The following is a 12,760-nucleotide window of genomic DNA, read 5'->3' on the forward strand; positions in this document are numbered from 1 at the left end:
CGGTGCCCAGCGTTTAGGCTGTCAACCTGAGCAGCTCATTAACTATTCCTGGGACCTCCTTGTCATAAAATGCAGCAAAAACTGTGACGGGAATTTCATTAAGCAAGTCCTCTCCAACTTGAACATGAGATGGGGGAGGGGAAGACAATCCTCCCAAATGTGGAGCCACTGATATAAACGGGACTCCATTCAGGGTGATGGTTAGCTGACCTGGTAACGTGGTTTACAAAAAAAAAAAAAAAAAAAAAAAAAACAAAAATATTGAACTAAAATGTTCTAAGTAAATGCTTCAAGAAGGTTTCCATGAACATGAGCTGTTCTATGAGAACTTCATTCTGTTCACTTCTTGTGAGAAGCCTGAGGGAGAAGAAAACCAATGTGGAAGCAAGCGTGTGTCTCAGAGTGGCCACCTGTGCCATGCAAGGGATTTCAATGCTAGTCTCTCAATGCTTTTCCCTCTAAAACCAGGGATTCAGCTGAAACCACCCCAGGGAAGGCGCTCACATGGAGGGAACGGGTGTCTCCATGGGAGAAGCAAAGCAGAGAGTGCAACAAGGACTTAGGAAACATGTGATATTGCCTCAAGAGGGCTCCCCCAGCAGGCTCAGGGAGCAGTTTCCCTCCCCAGTGCACCTGCCATGGGAGACTAGCCCCACCCTTCACCTGGCAATAAGAGCCATTGGCTAAGTTCTGCCACAACACAGCTACCCATCCCCAGTCCCAGTGTACAGGCACTGTCCTGGCTCTGGGGATTTCCTCTGTGGCCAGCATGCCATGAGGGTGTGCTGATGTAGTTTTGCTTCTTTGTTAACCCCTGCACAGAAATGAACATTTTTACCTCCAGTGTACAGGAAAAACTCAAGTCAACATTTTGATGGCAAACAGACTGCCAACATAGGCCCCAGGGCTCTGTAGAATGTCCTGGACGCAAAAGAGAAGACAAGATAAATCATGAATTCCCTAGATTCAAACACAGCAGCACATTGTCAAGTGCCTGGCTCTGCCTAATCAGTTAGGAAGGAGGTGCCATGCAGTCTAGAAATTCATGGCACATGCACTGGCAGAAACCGTACACCATGAGAATAACCAGACTCGAGGGGACAAGGCTGACAAAGACCACCCCGAGGGTGACTTTCTTGGACACCAGTAAGTAGATCCCCAAGGGCAGGGAGCTGAAGTAGAGCAAGCCCAGCAGCCACACCAACACCCGGATGGAAGTCTGGAACAGCAGCGACGTGCAGTTCCACACGGTCCAATTGTGTGACACGGTGGTGACAGAGTCGAAACTTGCAGGCCTGTAGAACTCCACCACGGGCGTGGAGCTCAGGGATGGGGAGCTCTCTCTCTGTACCTCCATGATGGTGATGACCAGGCAGTTGGAGGACGTGTGAGAAGGGCTGACCAGGGAGGCTAGCCTCTTGGGTGTCAACAGTAGTTCGGTGGGGTTGTCAGGCAGGCACTTCTTCCCTTTGCCTCCGCCACAAGTCAAGTTCACGAGAATGTTGTTGTCATCAGGTAGGCTGCTCACCTCATCATCTGGCAGGCAGGTCTCAAACCTGCAGAAGGGGCAGACGATGACCCCTTGAGGGGAGTCCCCAAAGTCGATGATCTTGTAAAGGCATTTGGCACAGACCCTGTGACAACAGCCCAGAACTTTGGGCTTCCTCTGTTTCAGATTGTAACGGTTGTAACAGATCTTGCACTCCAGCTCATCTGACACCTGAGACTCAGCAGTGTCCTCAGATGGCTGGCAGGCCATCTTGGATTCCGGATACAATTCCGCAGATGCTGCAGGATGAGGACTGACTTGGATTAAGGAGTCCCTTTCAATATTCTATTGACCCACTCAGGCAGAGAGGCAGAAGGGCTGGGGACGTGGTAGAAAAAGCCAGAAACCTCTGGGCATTTTCAGCTTCTGTGCAGAACTACCTCAGAGGCAGAATGTAAGCAGGCACATGGAGGGTCTGCAAAGAGAACAGAGAGATTCTTATGGAGCAAGCAGGCCATGGAAAAGGCATTCCTGAAAAGCACTTTGTGGGATTTCCCAAGCTTTACAGATTAGATGCAACGGAGGACATAGCATAAATCCCCTGCATCGCACACACTACCGCCCAGGGAGGGAGACTGCGTGCTGCAGGCTTAAGCTGTTTCAGGTCCCGGGTGTGCTGGAGACAGAGGAAAGAGGAGCCCTAAATGGGTTCAGTGTGCACTGCAGGGCATGTGCTGTGGAGTAGGGCCCTTCAGGACACTGGCAGTCCAGATGTGAGAGATTTTCACTCTGGAAGTTGTGATGAATCCCAGTCTCTGAAAACATAATGGGACATGGTAGCAGAAATAACAGACCGAGCTGTGGCACCATTGGTATGTGTGCCAGTCGACCACATGCCCTCGATACTGCTTAGGAACACATAAAAGAAGGAAATCTTGAGGCCAGTGTTGTTTTAAAATCCAGAATGCTCCACTTCTGATTCAACTTCCTGCTGATGTGCCTGGGAAAGCAGGAGAGCATGGCCCATGCTCGTGGGACTCCGCCACCCACATGGTTGACCTAGATGGAATGCTAGGCTCCTGGTTTCAGCCTGGCCCGGCTCCAGTCATTGCAGCCATCTGGGAAGTGAACCAGTGGGTGGAAAGCCAATCTCTCTTTCTCTCATTTACTCTTTCAAATAAATTAATGATCCCTTTAAAAAAGAAAAGAAAAAATGGAATCGTAAGGGAGAATGCTAACAGCATGCTTCAGGAGGCTTGGATAGAGGTGAGAGCTCATTTAAGCAAAGTAGGCTGCTCTCGACTTCTCAGTGTGAACACATATATCACATCGATGGCTTTACGACTTTAACTTCAACCTCCAATTCTTGGTTTCAGTACCAGGCTTGAAAAACATAGCTGCACACATTCACTCACTCAAGGAAGAAAGATGCATAGTACCACACCCAAAAGAGTGTCACAAACAAGTCAAGAATAATTCCCAAGAAAGTAAATACAGACAACATTTGCACAATTCTATCTGCAGACATGCATGACTACCAAAAAAAACACAACATTTACCTACTTACCTATTCTGAGAGCTTCTTTGTCTTAAGACGTATTTAATTATCTATTTATTTAGAAGGCAGACAGAGATATCTTTCATCTGCACAATCACTGCCCAAGTTGTTTCTTTAGCTGGGACTGGTCCGGGTTGAAGTTAGGAGCCTGGAACTCCATCTGGGGCTTTACATGGGTGGCAGGAACTTAAGGCCTTGGGCCACCTTCCCCTGCTTTCCCAGGAGCATTAGTATGGAGCTACATAGGAAGTGGAGCAACCAGGACTCAAACCAGTGCTCTAGCATGGGATGCCAGCATTGCAAGAGGCTGATTTAACCCACTTACCCCATAAGATTGCCTCCCCTTGAGTATCCTATGTGAAGTCTTTTCCCACAGCAAATACAAAGTACAGCACAATATACAGTCCTATTACTATTACTAGTGGTATCACTATTACTGGCTTTGGAATAATGGTTAAAGGTTGGGTTCCATGAGAACACTCAGTTTTCAACTGATAGTACTAACAGCAGGGAGCAACAAGATGAGAAAGCTCCAAATTACTTATTAGCTTCAATAACATATTTTTGGTGGCAGATTTGTCTTAAGTTATGCTTTAAAAAGGCACCAAAATGTAATTGAATTTCTGAGCACACACCTAAGCAGAAGGCTGTCAGAACGGTTCTGACGAACAGAAAGCAACTGTGCTGGAATTTAAATTTGCTACGGATTTATGCTGCATGATCACGAGTAGTTGTCAATACATAATATCTTTGTTTTAATTTATTGTTGCAATTTTTAAATTGTCTTGTTACTTTACACAATTATACAATGGATCTCAAGGCAAGATAGGTGGTGCCAAAAGGAAGTCAACATAGGTAAGATTCTTCAAAACAGAGTTTATTGGGGCAGGCCTTTGGTGCAGGCGGGGTGAGATACCCACATCCCACATCAGAGCACATGGTTCTCATGCCAGCTCCAATTCTGATTCCAGTTTCCTAATGATGCACACCCTGGGAGGCACCAGTGATGCCTCATGTGGTTAGACCCTGTCACTCATGTGAGAGACCTAGATTGAGTTCCCAGCTCCTGGCTTCGGGCAGGCCCTGTCCCAGTTACTGCAGGGGGAGTGAACTAGAATTTGGTGTAGTGCTCACTCTGTCTCATACACAGATACGTAAGTTTTAAAAACTAATGTACATGAGTATTCTTAATCTCAGAACCGCTACCATGAACCAACCCCTATGTATCTAGTCTTACACATCAACAGCTCTTCTATTCCATTTCCTAATTATTTTCCTCATTCATTATCCTGATCCTATTCAGAACATACATGCTCAGGCCAATGCAAAATGTGATTGTGTCTTGCCCTCAATTCCACACAACTTTGACCAGCTGCAGAATGGCAGGCAGGGGAAATAAAGATGTTCCAGTCCAGTACTAATCCAGTCCTTGCTGCCTCCACACACGGGCTCCAACCTGGGCAACTCCTCAATGACCAGCTTCACAGGAGCTGCCACTGGCTTCCTGATGAACACACTTCCTGCTCTTACAACAGCCTCTGCAGCAGCCACTGAAGACCATAGGCCCACCTAAAGAAGATGGATTTTGTTCACCTTGTAGCCACCCTCCCACACAGCCCCAGCGACTCCCAGATGCAGGCATGCAGAAGCTAGGAGGAAGAGTAGGAATCCAGCAGTGACTGCCCCCATCACCTTCAAAGGATCAAACTATGTATGGAGTTGTGTGAAAAAAGGAACCCAATGTATGAAACACACAGAGAAAGACATCACAAAAATGGTAAAAATACAATGCGGACAATTAAGCAACACCAACAAAGCAACACGCAACACCAACAAAGGTCACTGTGATGGTGAGACACACCATCGCATTGCTGTTTGACAGTCGGCCATCACATCCTCCTTTTCTGTATCATGCTTCCAACATTAAGTGAAAGAGCAGCAGTAGGAATGCCATGTTGGGCTTGCCACAGTCTCCAGCTGGTAATTCAACCTAAACTATCATCTTTACAAAACTGAGTTATTATTTAAATCAATGCTTTCTGCTGATATCAGACCTCTGAATAGGATACAGTGTGATGTAACCATTAACACATTGATTTTTAAAAATTCACTTAGGGGAAGTTCCTTGGTAACATGTAGAGAAAATACTAAAATACTCAAAGAGCTCATCAAAAAGGTACGTACTCTAATTCCAAGGCCAGCTCTAGCACACCCACTTGGAAGATGTCATCAAGTCCCACCTCCAAGAGTAGCAATTTCTGGGCAGGAGCCTGATGCCCTGGTAGCTTCCGCAGAAATGCAGCCAGCACCAAAGTTTCTTCATTGAACAGCAGAATACAGCAGAGTGCTTGTTCTCTTGAGAAATAAGCTACTGACTGCTAGGGAGTTATTTTAAAAGCATTTATTTGTCTCAGAGTAGATCTAAGCTCCCTCAAATAACTTGAGCAATAACCTAAGGTCTATAGATGCACCCTTACATACAACAGGGTTTATCTGATAAATCCATCACCTGTTGAAAATTTCTTAAGTGGAAGTGGAATATTGAATGCACATGACCTCCCATACATCTGGACTCAATAACAGAGTGCAGTTACCTCCTGTGATTCTAAAGCTGGCTGCCTGGGAACACCAAGCCACTGCCCAGAATTGCCAGGAGTGCCAAGGCTGGCTTGGGGAAATATTCAAGTGCCAACTTTCAATTACAATTCCTACCTAATGTGCATCTTTTTCACATCATTGTAAAATCAAAGCATCTTAAGTAAAACCATCATAACTCAGGAGGCATCTGTACACACTGTTTTTTAGAGATCTATTTATTTTTATTGGAAAGGCAGATTTACAGACGGAAGGAGAAACAAAGATCCATTGGATGGTTCACTCCCCAAGTAGCTGCATTGGCCAGAGCTGACCCGATCCGAAGCCAGGAGCCAGGAGCTTCTTCTGGACCTTCAAAATGGGTGCAGGTTCTCAGATATTGGGCCATTCTCTATTGCATTTCTAGGCCATAAACAGGGAGCTGGATGGAAAGTGGAGCAGTCAGGACAAAAACCAGGCACACATATGGGATCCCAGCACATGCAAGGTGAGGATTTAGCTAACTGAGCCACTGCACCAACAGTGTAAACTTTTTTTTTAAGGATTTATTCATTGCTTTGGAAAGTCATATTACAGAGTGAAGGAGAGACAAAGAGAAAGATCCTCCATCCGCTGGTTCACTCCCCAAGTAGCCTCAATGGCCAGAGCTGAGCTGATCCAAAGCCAGGAACCAGGAGCTTCTTCCGACTCTTCCATGTCTGAGGGTTCCAAATCCTTAGACGTCCTTCACTGCTCCCAGGCCACAAGCAGGAAGCTGCAAGGGAAGCGGAGCAGCCAGGATATGAACTGGCACCCATATGAGATCCTGACTGTGCGAGATGAGTACTTTAGCCACCAGGCCACCACACTGGGCCCTGTGTACACTTTTTTTTTAAAGGTTACAGTTAGTAAAAGTGTGTGATCCAATGAAAGACATCCATTGCAGCCCATTCCCCCATCACCTACACTCCTATCAAAAGCTGTGCATCACAGCTGATGAAGATGCTGAATGTAAGAAGCCAGGCCCACAAGAATATATACTGCATGAGCCCATCAGAAAAATATCAAAAAGCAAGCAAAAACTAAGCTGTAGTGATCAGGGTTGCAAAGTTAAATGGTAGAACTTGTGTATCAGAGCCAGGAAAGATTAAGCATAACAGGACATCTGGTGCCTTGGAAAGGAAGGCAGCAGGGCCACAGCAGGTCGTCACAGGCTGCCGAGGGCTGTGCGTCTTCTCTTCCTTGATCTGGGTGGCATCTGTGAGGACAACGCCCTGTGCAGTACACAGGACAGTTTCTGCGTTACTCTTACACTTTTATACTCAGTGTAAGAGTAAAAGTTGGGGAGCAAAGATGGAAGGGAGGAAAAGGAGAAAGGGAAAGAAGAAAGAAGGAACGAAAGAAGGAAGGAAAGACAGAGGGGAGAAAGTCTGTAACTAGATATCTTGGTTATTTTTTAGAAATACCAAGTTTTCTAGACACCAAGTCTGAAGATGTTTCAGGCCATGGATGCTTCAGACAAACAGCACTTTATCCCTTTATGAGCTGAAAGTCTCAATTCTTCTGCAGAATGGAAACACCACTCACGATCTTTCACCTTCATGTCCAGGAACGGCTATACTTTGATCTAACAGGTGGAATCCCCAAGCAGAGCACATCTGGGATGTCCCTTGATGACAGGCACTATAAGGATACCCCCTGTACTCACGCTGAGAGTCTGGCCCTAAAATGGCCTTTAAAAATAAATACAAAAGGATTTCTTTCTGTAGAAAAACACATTTTCAAAGATTTGAATCTGGCAGCTTTATTTACCACTTAATCAGTCTTTGTTCTTGGGTAAGTTATCTGGCCGTAAGAATGCACAAAAAGCTAGTACAACTTTTGTATATTAACTTGAGCCAGTAAGATTCCCACAAATGATTCTTTTGTTCACTGCCCTACAGGACTCTAATTATTTGACTTAAATCAACTTTTATCCCACTCTCTCCCTTGGGAGTGGATCATCTGCTGCTTCTGTCCACCTGGGGACTTCTTGCCTCCCCTCTGAGCCCAACACTGCCTTCCTGACAGCCTTGCCACTGTGCTCACCGCTCAGCCCCAGTGGAGGGATCAGGCTGGATAGGGTCAATTGCAGGATCTGCCCTCCCTCCGAAGGTGCACACCCATGTACCCCGCCTCATGGGTCTCAGACTGAGGACTCCACTCTCGCTCTGCTCATGGGGATCAGCGTGACAAGCATGGGACCAAGGCAGCAATGCTGTTTTGCAACTTCTCTGAGTGAAGCAGAAGGAAAGAGGAGTCATCCAGGACCAGCGGAAGGGCACAGGGCCAGGAAAGGATGTATCAAGGAACTGCCACGCCATCAAGAGTGAGAATAAAGCCCCAGACACCAAGTAGGAAAGACAGGCAGGAGGAAGAGATGCAGATAGAAGCAAAATACACACACACACGCACACCCCTAAGAGGGGCTGAGTTTCTGTATCCAATGGCACATTAGGCTCCCACGAGCGAGTAAGTCCCCTTCTTGATTTATGCTAATTTTTGCTTGAATTTGTGCTACTTACAACTTTATACAGCCTAATTCAGTTACCAAGTTGTATATTTCTGAGCTTTTAGGTCTATATTTGTCCTTAGTATTACAAAAATTATAAATAAGTAACTGAATAACCAGACCTAATAGGCATTCTTTATTGTTAAAATTTCTTTTGCACAAATATACATGTACATATCTACACATATGTGAGCAAGAGGCATCCTACATGCTGCTTTTTATTGGTTAGTTTGTATTTTATACCGTGTGTTTTACTTGGTTCTTTTTTCCTTCATCCATATTAGCCTGAACTCCCACTCCAACTCCAATCCCATGCCCCTAGTCATCCCTATTAAATATCTGATATGTTTTCTTCCATGTTTCTCCAAATACATATAACTACAATGACACCTTAATTTTATCCTGTTGCTTTTTCTACATAGTTTTCTGCACCCATGTTTTTCCTATTAAATAATGGCTCACAAAATGTCTCAAATCCATTAATAACCGCCAAAACTTCCTTTTTAATGTTGCGTGATATTCAGCCACTCGAATGGATTACAGTATATCTAGCCATTGCTCTTCTGGTAGCCATTGGCTTGTCTCCATTTTCCCGTCCCCACCCCCAACATAAACAACACCGCAGGGCACACCTTGCTCATGCATATCCTCACACACTGGTGTTTCACATGCCTTAAAAGATCAAGCAGTGGAATTCCTGGATCAGAGACATCTTCCAACACATGCTGCCAGACTGCTTTCCCAAAAGTCTACAACGGACATGTCAATCAGTAAAACAACTATACTTGGGCCCAGCACAGTGGCCTAGCGGCTAAAGTCTTCACCTTGCATGTGCCAGGAACCCATATGGGCACCAGTTCATGTCCCAGCAGCCCCGCTTCCCATCCATCTCCCTGCTTGTGGCCTGGGAAAGCAGTCAAGGACAGCCCAAACTCTTGGGACCCTGCATCCATGCAGGAGAGCAGGATGAAATTCCTGGCTCCTGGCTTTGGATTAGTTCATGCTAGCCACTGTGGCCACTTGGGGAGTGAACCATCAGATGGAAGATCTTCCTCTCTGTCTCTCCTCCTCTCTGTATATCTGATTTTCCAATAAAAATAAATAGATCTTACCAAAAAAAGACTATACTTTTCTCACAATATTAACAGATATTATGATACTCTAAAGCTTTTGCCAGTGCGTCATGTTTCGTTCTATTCGTTTGGTTCTGAAAGCTTTCATTAGTGGTGTCTAAGCAAGGTACTTCAAAGGTTCACAGATGGGGTGGGCACTCAGCATAGCAGTTAAGAAGCTACTCAGGGTGTTCACATTCCACACTAGCGTTTCAGAGCTCAAGCCCAGCTGTGTTCCAGTTTCCTGCTAATGCACACCCAGGAGGAAACAGCCTTTTTACCATTATATAATGTTTTTCCTTGTTTATGATTCTTACTTAATACCATCTTATCTAAATGTAACACTGTAGTTCTATCTTCTAGTTACATTTGGGTGAAATTTTAATCTATTCTATTACTTTCAACTGGGGTTACTTTAAGAATCTCTTATAGTTTTTAACCCAATTCTATAGTTTAACTCAGTCTGGCAGTGTCAAGTTTTTAATGGGGAAAATTTAGCTCATTCATATGTAATGGAAAGGCTATTTATTAAATTGGAAAAAAATGTGTATTTGCTATCTTTAATCATTTGTGTTTCTATTTTTTAAAAGAACTCAATAATTTTTTTTAAAGATTTATTTATTTTTATTTCAAAGTCAGATATACAGAGAGGAAGATCTTCCGTCTGATGATTCACTCCCCAAGTGAGCCACAACGGGCCAATGCACACCGATCCGAAGCCGGGAACCTGGAACCTCTTCCAGGTCTCCCACGCGGGTGCAGGGTCCCAAATCTTTGGGCCGTCCTCAACTGCTTTCCCAGGCCACAAGCGGGGAGCTGGATGAGAAGTGGAGCTGCCGGGATTAGAACAGGCGCCCATATGGGATCCCGGGGGCATTCAAGGAGAGGACTTAAGCCGCTAGGCCACGCCTCCGGGCCCAAGAACTCAATAATTTTTTTAAGATTTTTAATTGTTATTTGAAAGGTAGATTTACAGAGAGAGGGAAAGATAGATGGAAAACTTTCAGCCACTTTCTCACTCCCAAGATGGCTGCAACAGCCAGAGATGAGCTGATTCGAAGCCAGGAGTCAGGAGCTTTCTTCATGTCCCTCACATGGGTGCAGGGTTCCAAAGACTTGGAGCGTCCTCTACTGTTTCCCCAGGCTATAAACAGGGAACTAGATGGGAAGTGGAACAGCTGGGACATGAGCCAGTCCCTATGTATAGGGTGATAACAGTGCAGATGGAGGTTTAGCCTACTATACCACAGCATTGGCCCTTAAAACTCATATTTCAACACATAAAACTTGTACCTATAGACAGGGTGCCATGTAATGTCTCAATATATACACTGTAGAAAGCACAATCGTAGTAAATGCAACTCCTCAAACATTTACCATCCCTTTAGAACATAAATATTCAAAATATTATCTAATTTTTTCTTCTCATAGAGTACAGTGACAATATCTATAATGACCTTACTATAAACTAGAAGCCCAGAACGTCTTGTTATTCTGTCCCTGTAATTCAGAACATTACTCCCTACCTCCTAGTCCTCCCTGGTCTCCCCAGCCACTGGCAACCACATCATGCTTTTAACTTCTATTAATTCCTCTTTCTCTCTCTCTCTCTCTCTCTCTCTCTCTCTCTCTCTCTCTCTCTCAAGACTCCACATAGGAGTGAAATCATATGATATTTCTGTGCTCATCTTATTTCACTTAATATAAAGAACTCCAATTCCTTCACATTGTTACAAATGACCTTCTATGGCATATATGTTTTTAAATTAATTATTTGAGAGAGATGAAGAGACTGTCTTCAATTCCTGCAACAGCCAAGTCCAGGATTGGGCTGGGGCTGAGCCAGCCCAGAGCCAGGGAAAATGAACTCAGTTCAAGTCTCCCATGGGGCAGCAGGGACCCAAGTACTTGACATATTCTCAAGGTACACACTATCAGGAAGCTGGAATGGGGATTGGTGACAGATTTCAAACCCAGTGACTCCAATATACGATGCAGGTACCTACTCTGGTTAATTTCTATGGTACACTTTTCTTAAGTGTTTTTGAAAATCAGAAAATATCAGATGTGATGATTCTCAAAATTCTTTTAGAATATCCGGTGCCTCACACCCTTCCAGGGAAACAGCAGCTTGCTTATGCATGGGATGCTGGGACTAACTTCCTGTCCATGTCTACACCAAGTTTTAGCTCCCTGAGCCACAGACAAGAAATCGGCCACCAGCCTGACACTTCCTCCTGCAGGTAACTTGCTCTGTCTCTCTGAAAGCTCCTAAAGAGTTCTAGAATGTTCCAAAATGAGGAAGTGTCTTTTTCCATACATCCTACCCACAACTTGATGAGGCATTTGAAATTATAAACTTAAGTCTTGACTCTGAAGCTGAGAAAATGTGCTTCTTTCACTTAAATAGCTATTGTCTTTCCTCCACCTGTTCCTTTTCCTCCTGATTCTCCTGTTACTCACATTTCATATCTATCTACTTTCTCTGGTCCTTTGCCTTCTTTTGGATTTTTATTCTGTGCTTTCAGATTTCTCCACTTGGCCAACAACATTATCAAGTCTCAAGAATGATCATCAACTCCCTCCACACACATTTGCCAACATCCCTGAGTGGAAAAGCATGCATTTCATCCACAGAAGGTTGTTTGTGCCGCATTTAAATCTCCTTATGTGCCCCTGCTATCTTGTGTGAGGTTGTGTCACTGTGCCCAGCCTCCGCTCTCCTGCACTACACATGTATTCTATCTGTGCCTGCAGTGTCTTCTCTATGGCTGTGCTCCATCATGGTCTTTGTTCTGTCACTGAGGTTCAGCAATGACTGCTGGAGGACCCGGGAGACTCCTGAGATCACTGATTCTCCCACCTGTGAACTGGCAACGCAACACATGCAGGCTGCTAGGATCCTGGCAAGAAAATAAAGGGGGAAGACGTTCTGCTCCAAACATCAACCCAAATATTTTCTTCATGGTCACTTGTGAATTACACACACACTGGAATGAAAGTAAATTCCTTCCCAGGAGTTTCCTAATTTCTGTAGATCAACTTCATCCAGCACCCAATACATTCTGATCCTTTCAAGGCTCCTCAGCTGCCAAACCTTAGTGCCAGCCCAGCTCAGGAGAAAAGCTCTCATCTGCTCCCCATCTCCATCCTCAGCTGCCACAAAGCCTGGAGTTTAACTGGCTTATATAGTTCTGTGGGTTCCAGGACTGCTCTGAATCCAGGGAGGTAGAAGAGAGTTGAAAGGGGCAAAAGAGTAAACCACTGTGGCTTATAATCTTCCCAGAATCCTTACTAACTCCAACCCCTGGACGTTGTTTCCACATTTATCCAGATGGAAAACATGGGAATTTGTGTTGGAAAGGTTAATTTGAGGAGAATATTGGCAATCCTAATCATCGGTAGTGAATATCATAATGATATGTATATCAGACTCATATTCAACTTTTACCTAGTGTATGTCCTTTTTTTCCCCT

General features: G+C 44.7%; 1 protein-coding gene across 1 annotated transcript in view; it reads right to left on the minus strand.

The window, feature by feature from the left end:
* Window positions 1-689: 689 nt before the first annotated feature.
* RNF182 (ring finger protein 182) overlaps window positions 690-12,760 on the minus strand; it is a 65,368-nt gene continuing 53,297 nt past the window's right edge. Inside the window, exon 2 of the mRNA XM_058667863.1 lies at window positions 690-1,964. Coding sequence (XP_058523846.1) covers window positions 1,013-1,759 — 747 coding nt within the window. The 5' untranslated portion in view covers window positions 1,760-1,964 and the 3' untranslated portion in view covers window positions 690-1,012. The remainder of the gene's footprint in view (window positions 1,965-12,760) is intronic.

The sequence above is a fragment of the Ochotona princeps genome, chromosome 1, assembly GCF_030435755.1.
Source record: "Ochotona princeps isolate mOchPri1 chromosome 1, mOchPri1.hap1, whole genome shotgun sequence".
In the NCBI taxonomy this organism is placed as follows: domain Eukaryota; kingdom Metazoa; phylum Chordata; class Mammalia; order Lagomorpha; family Ochotonidae; genus Ochotona; species Ochotona princeps.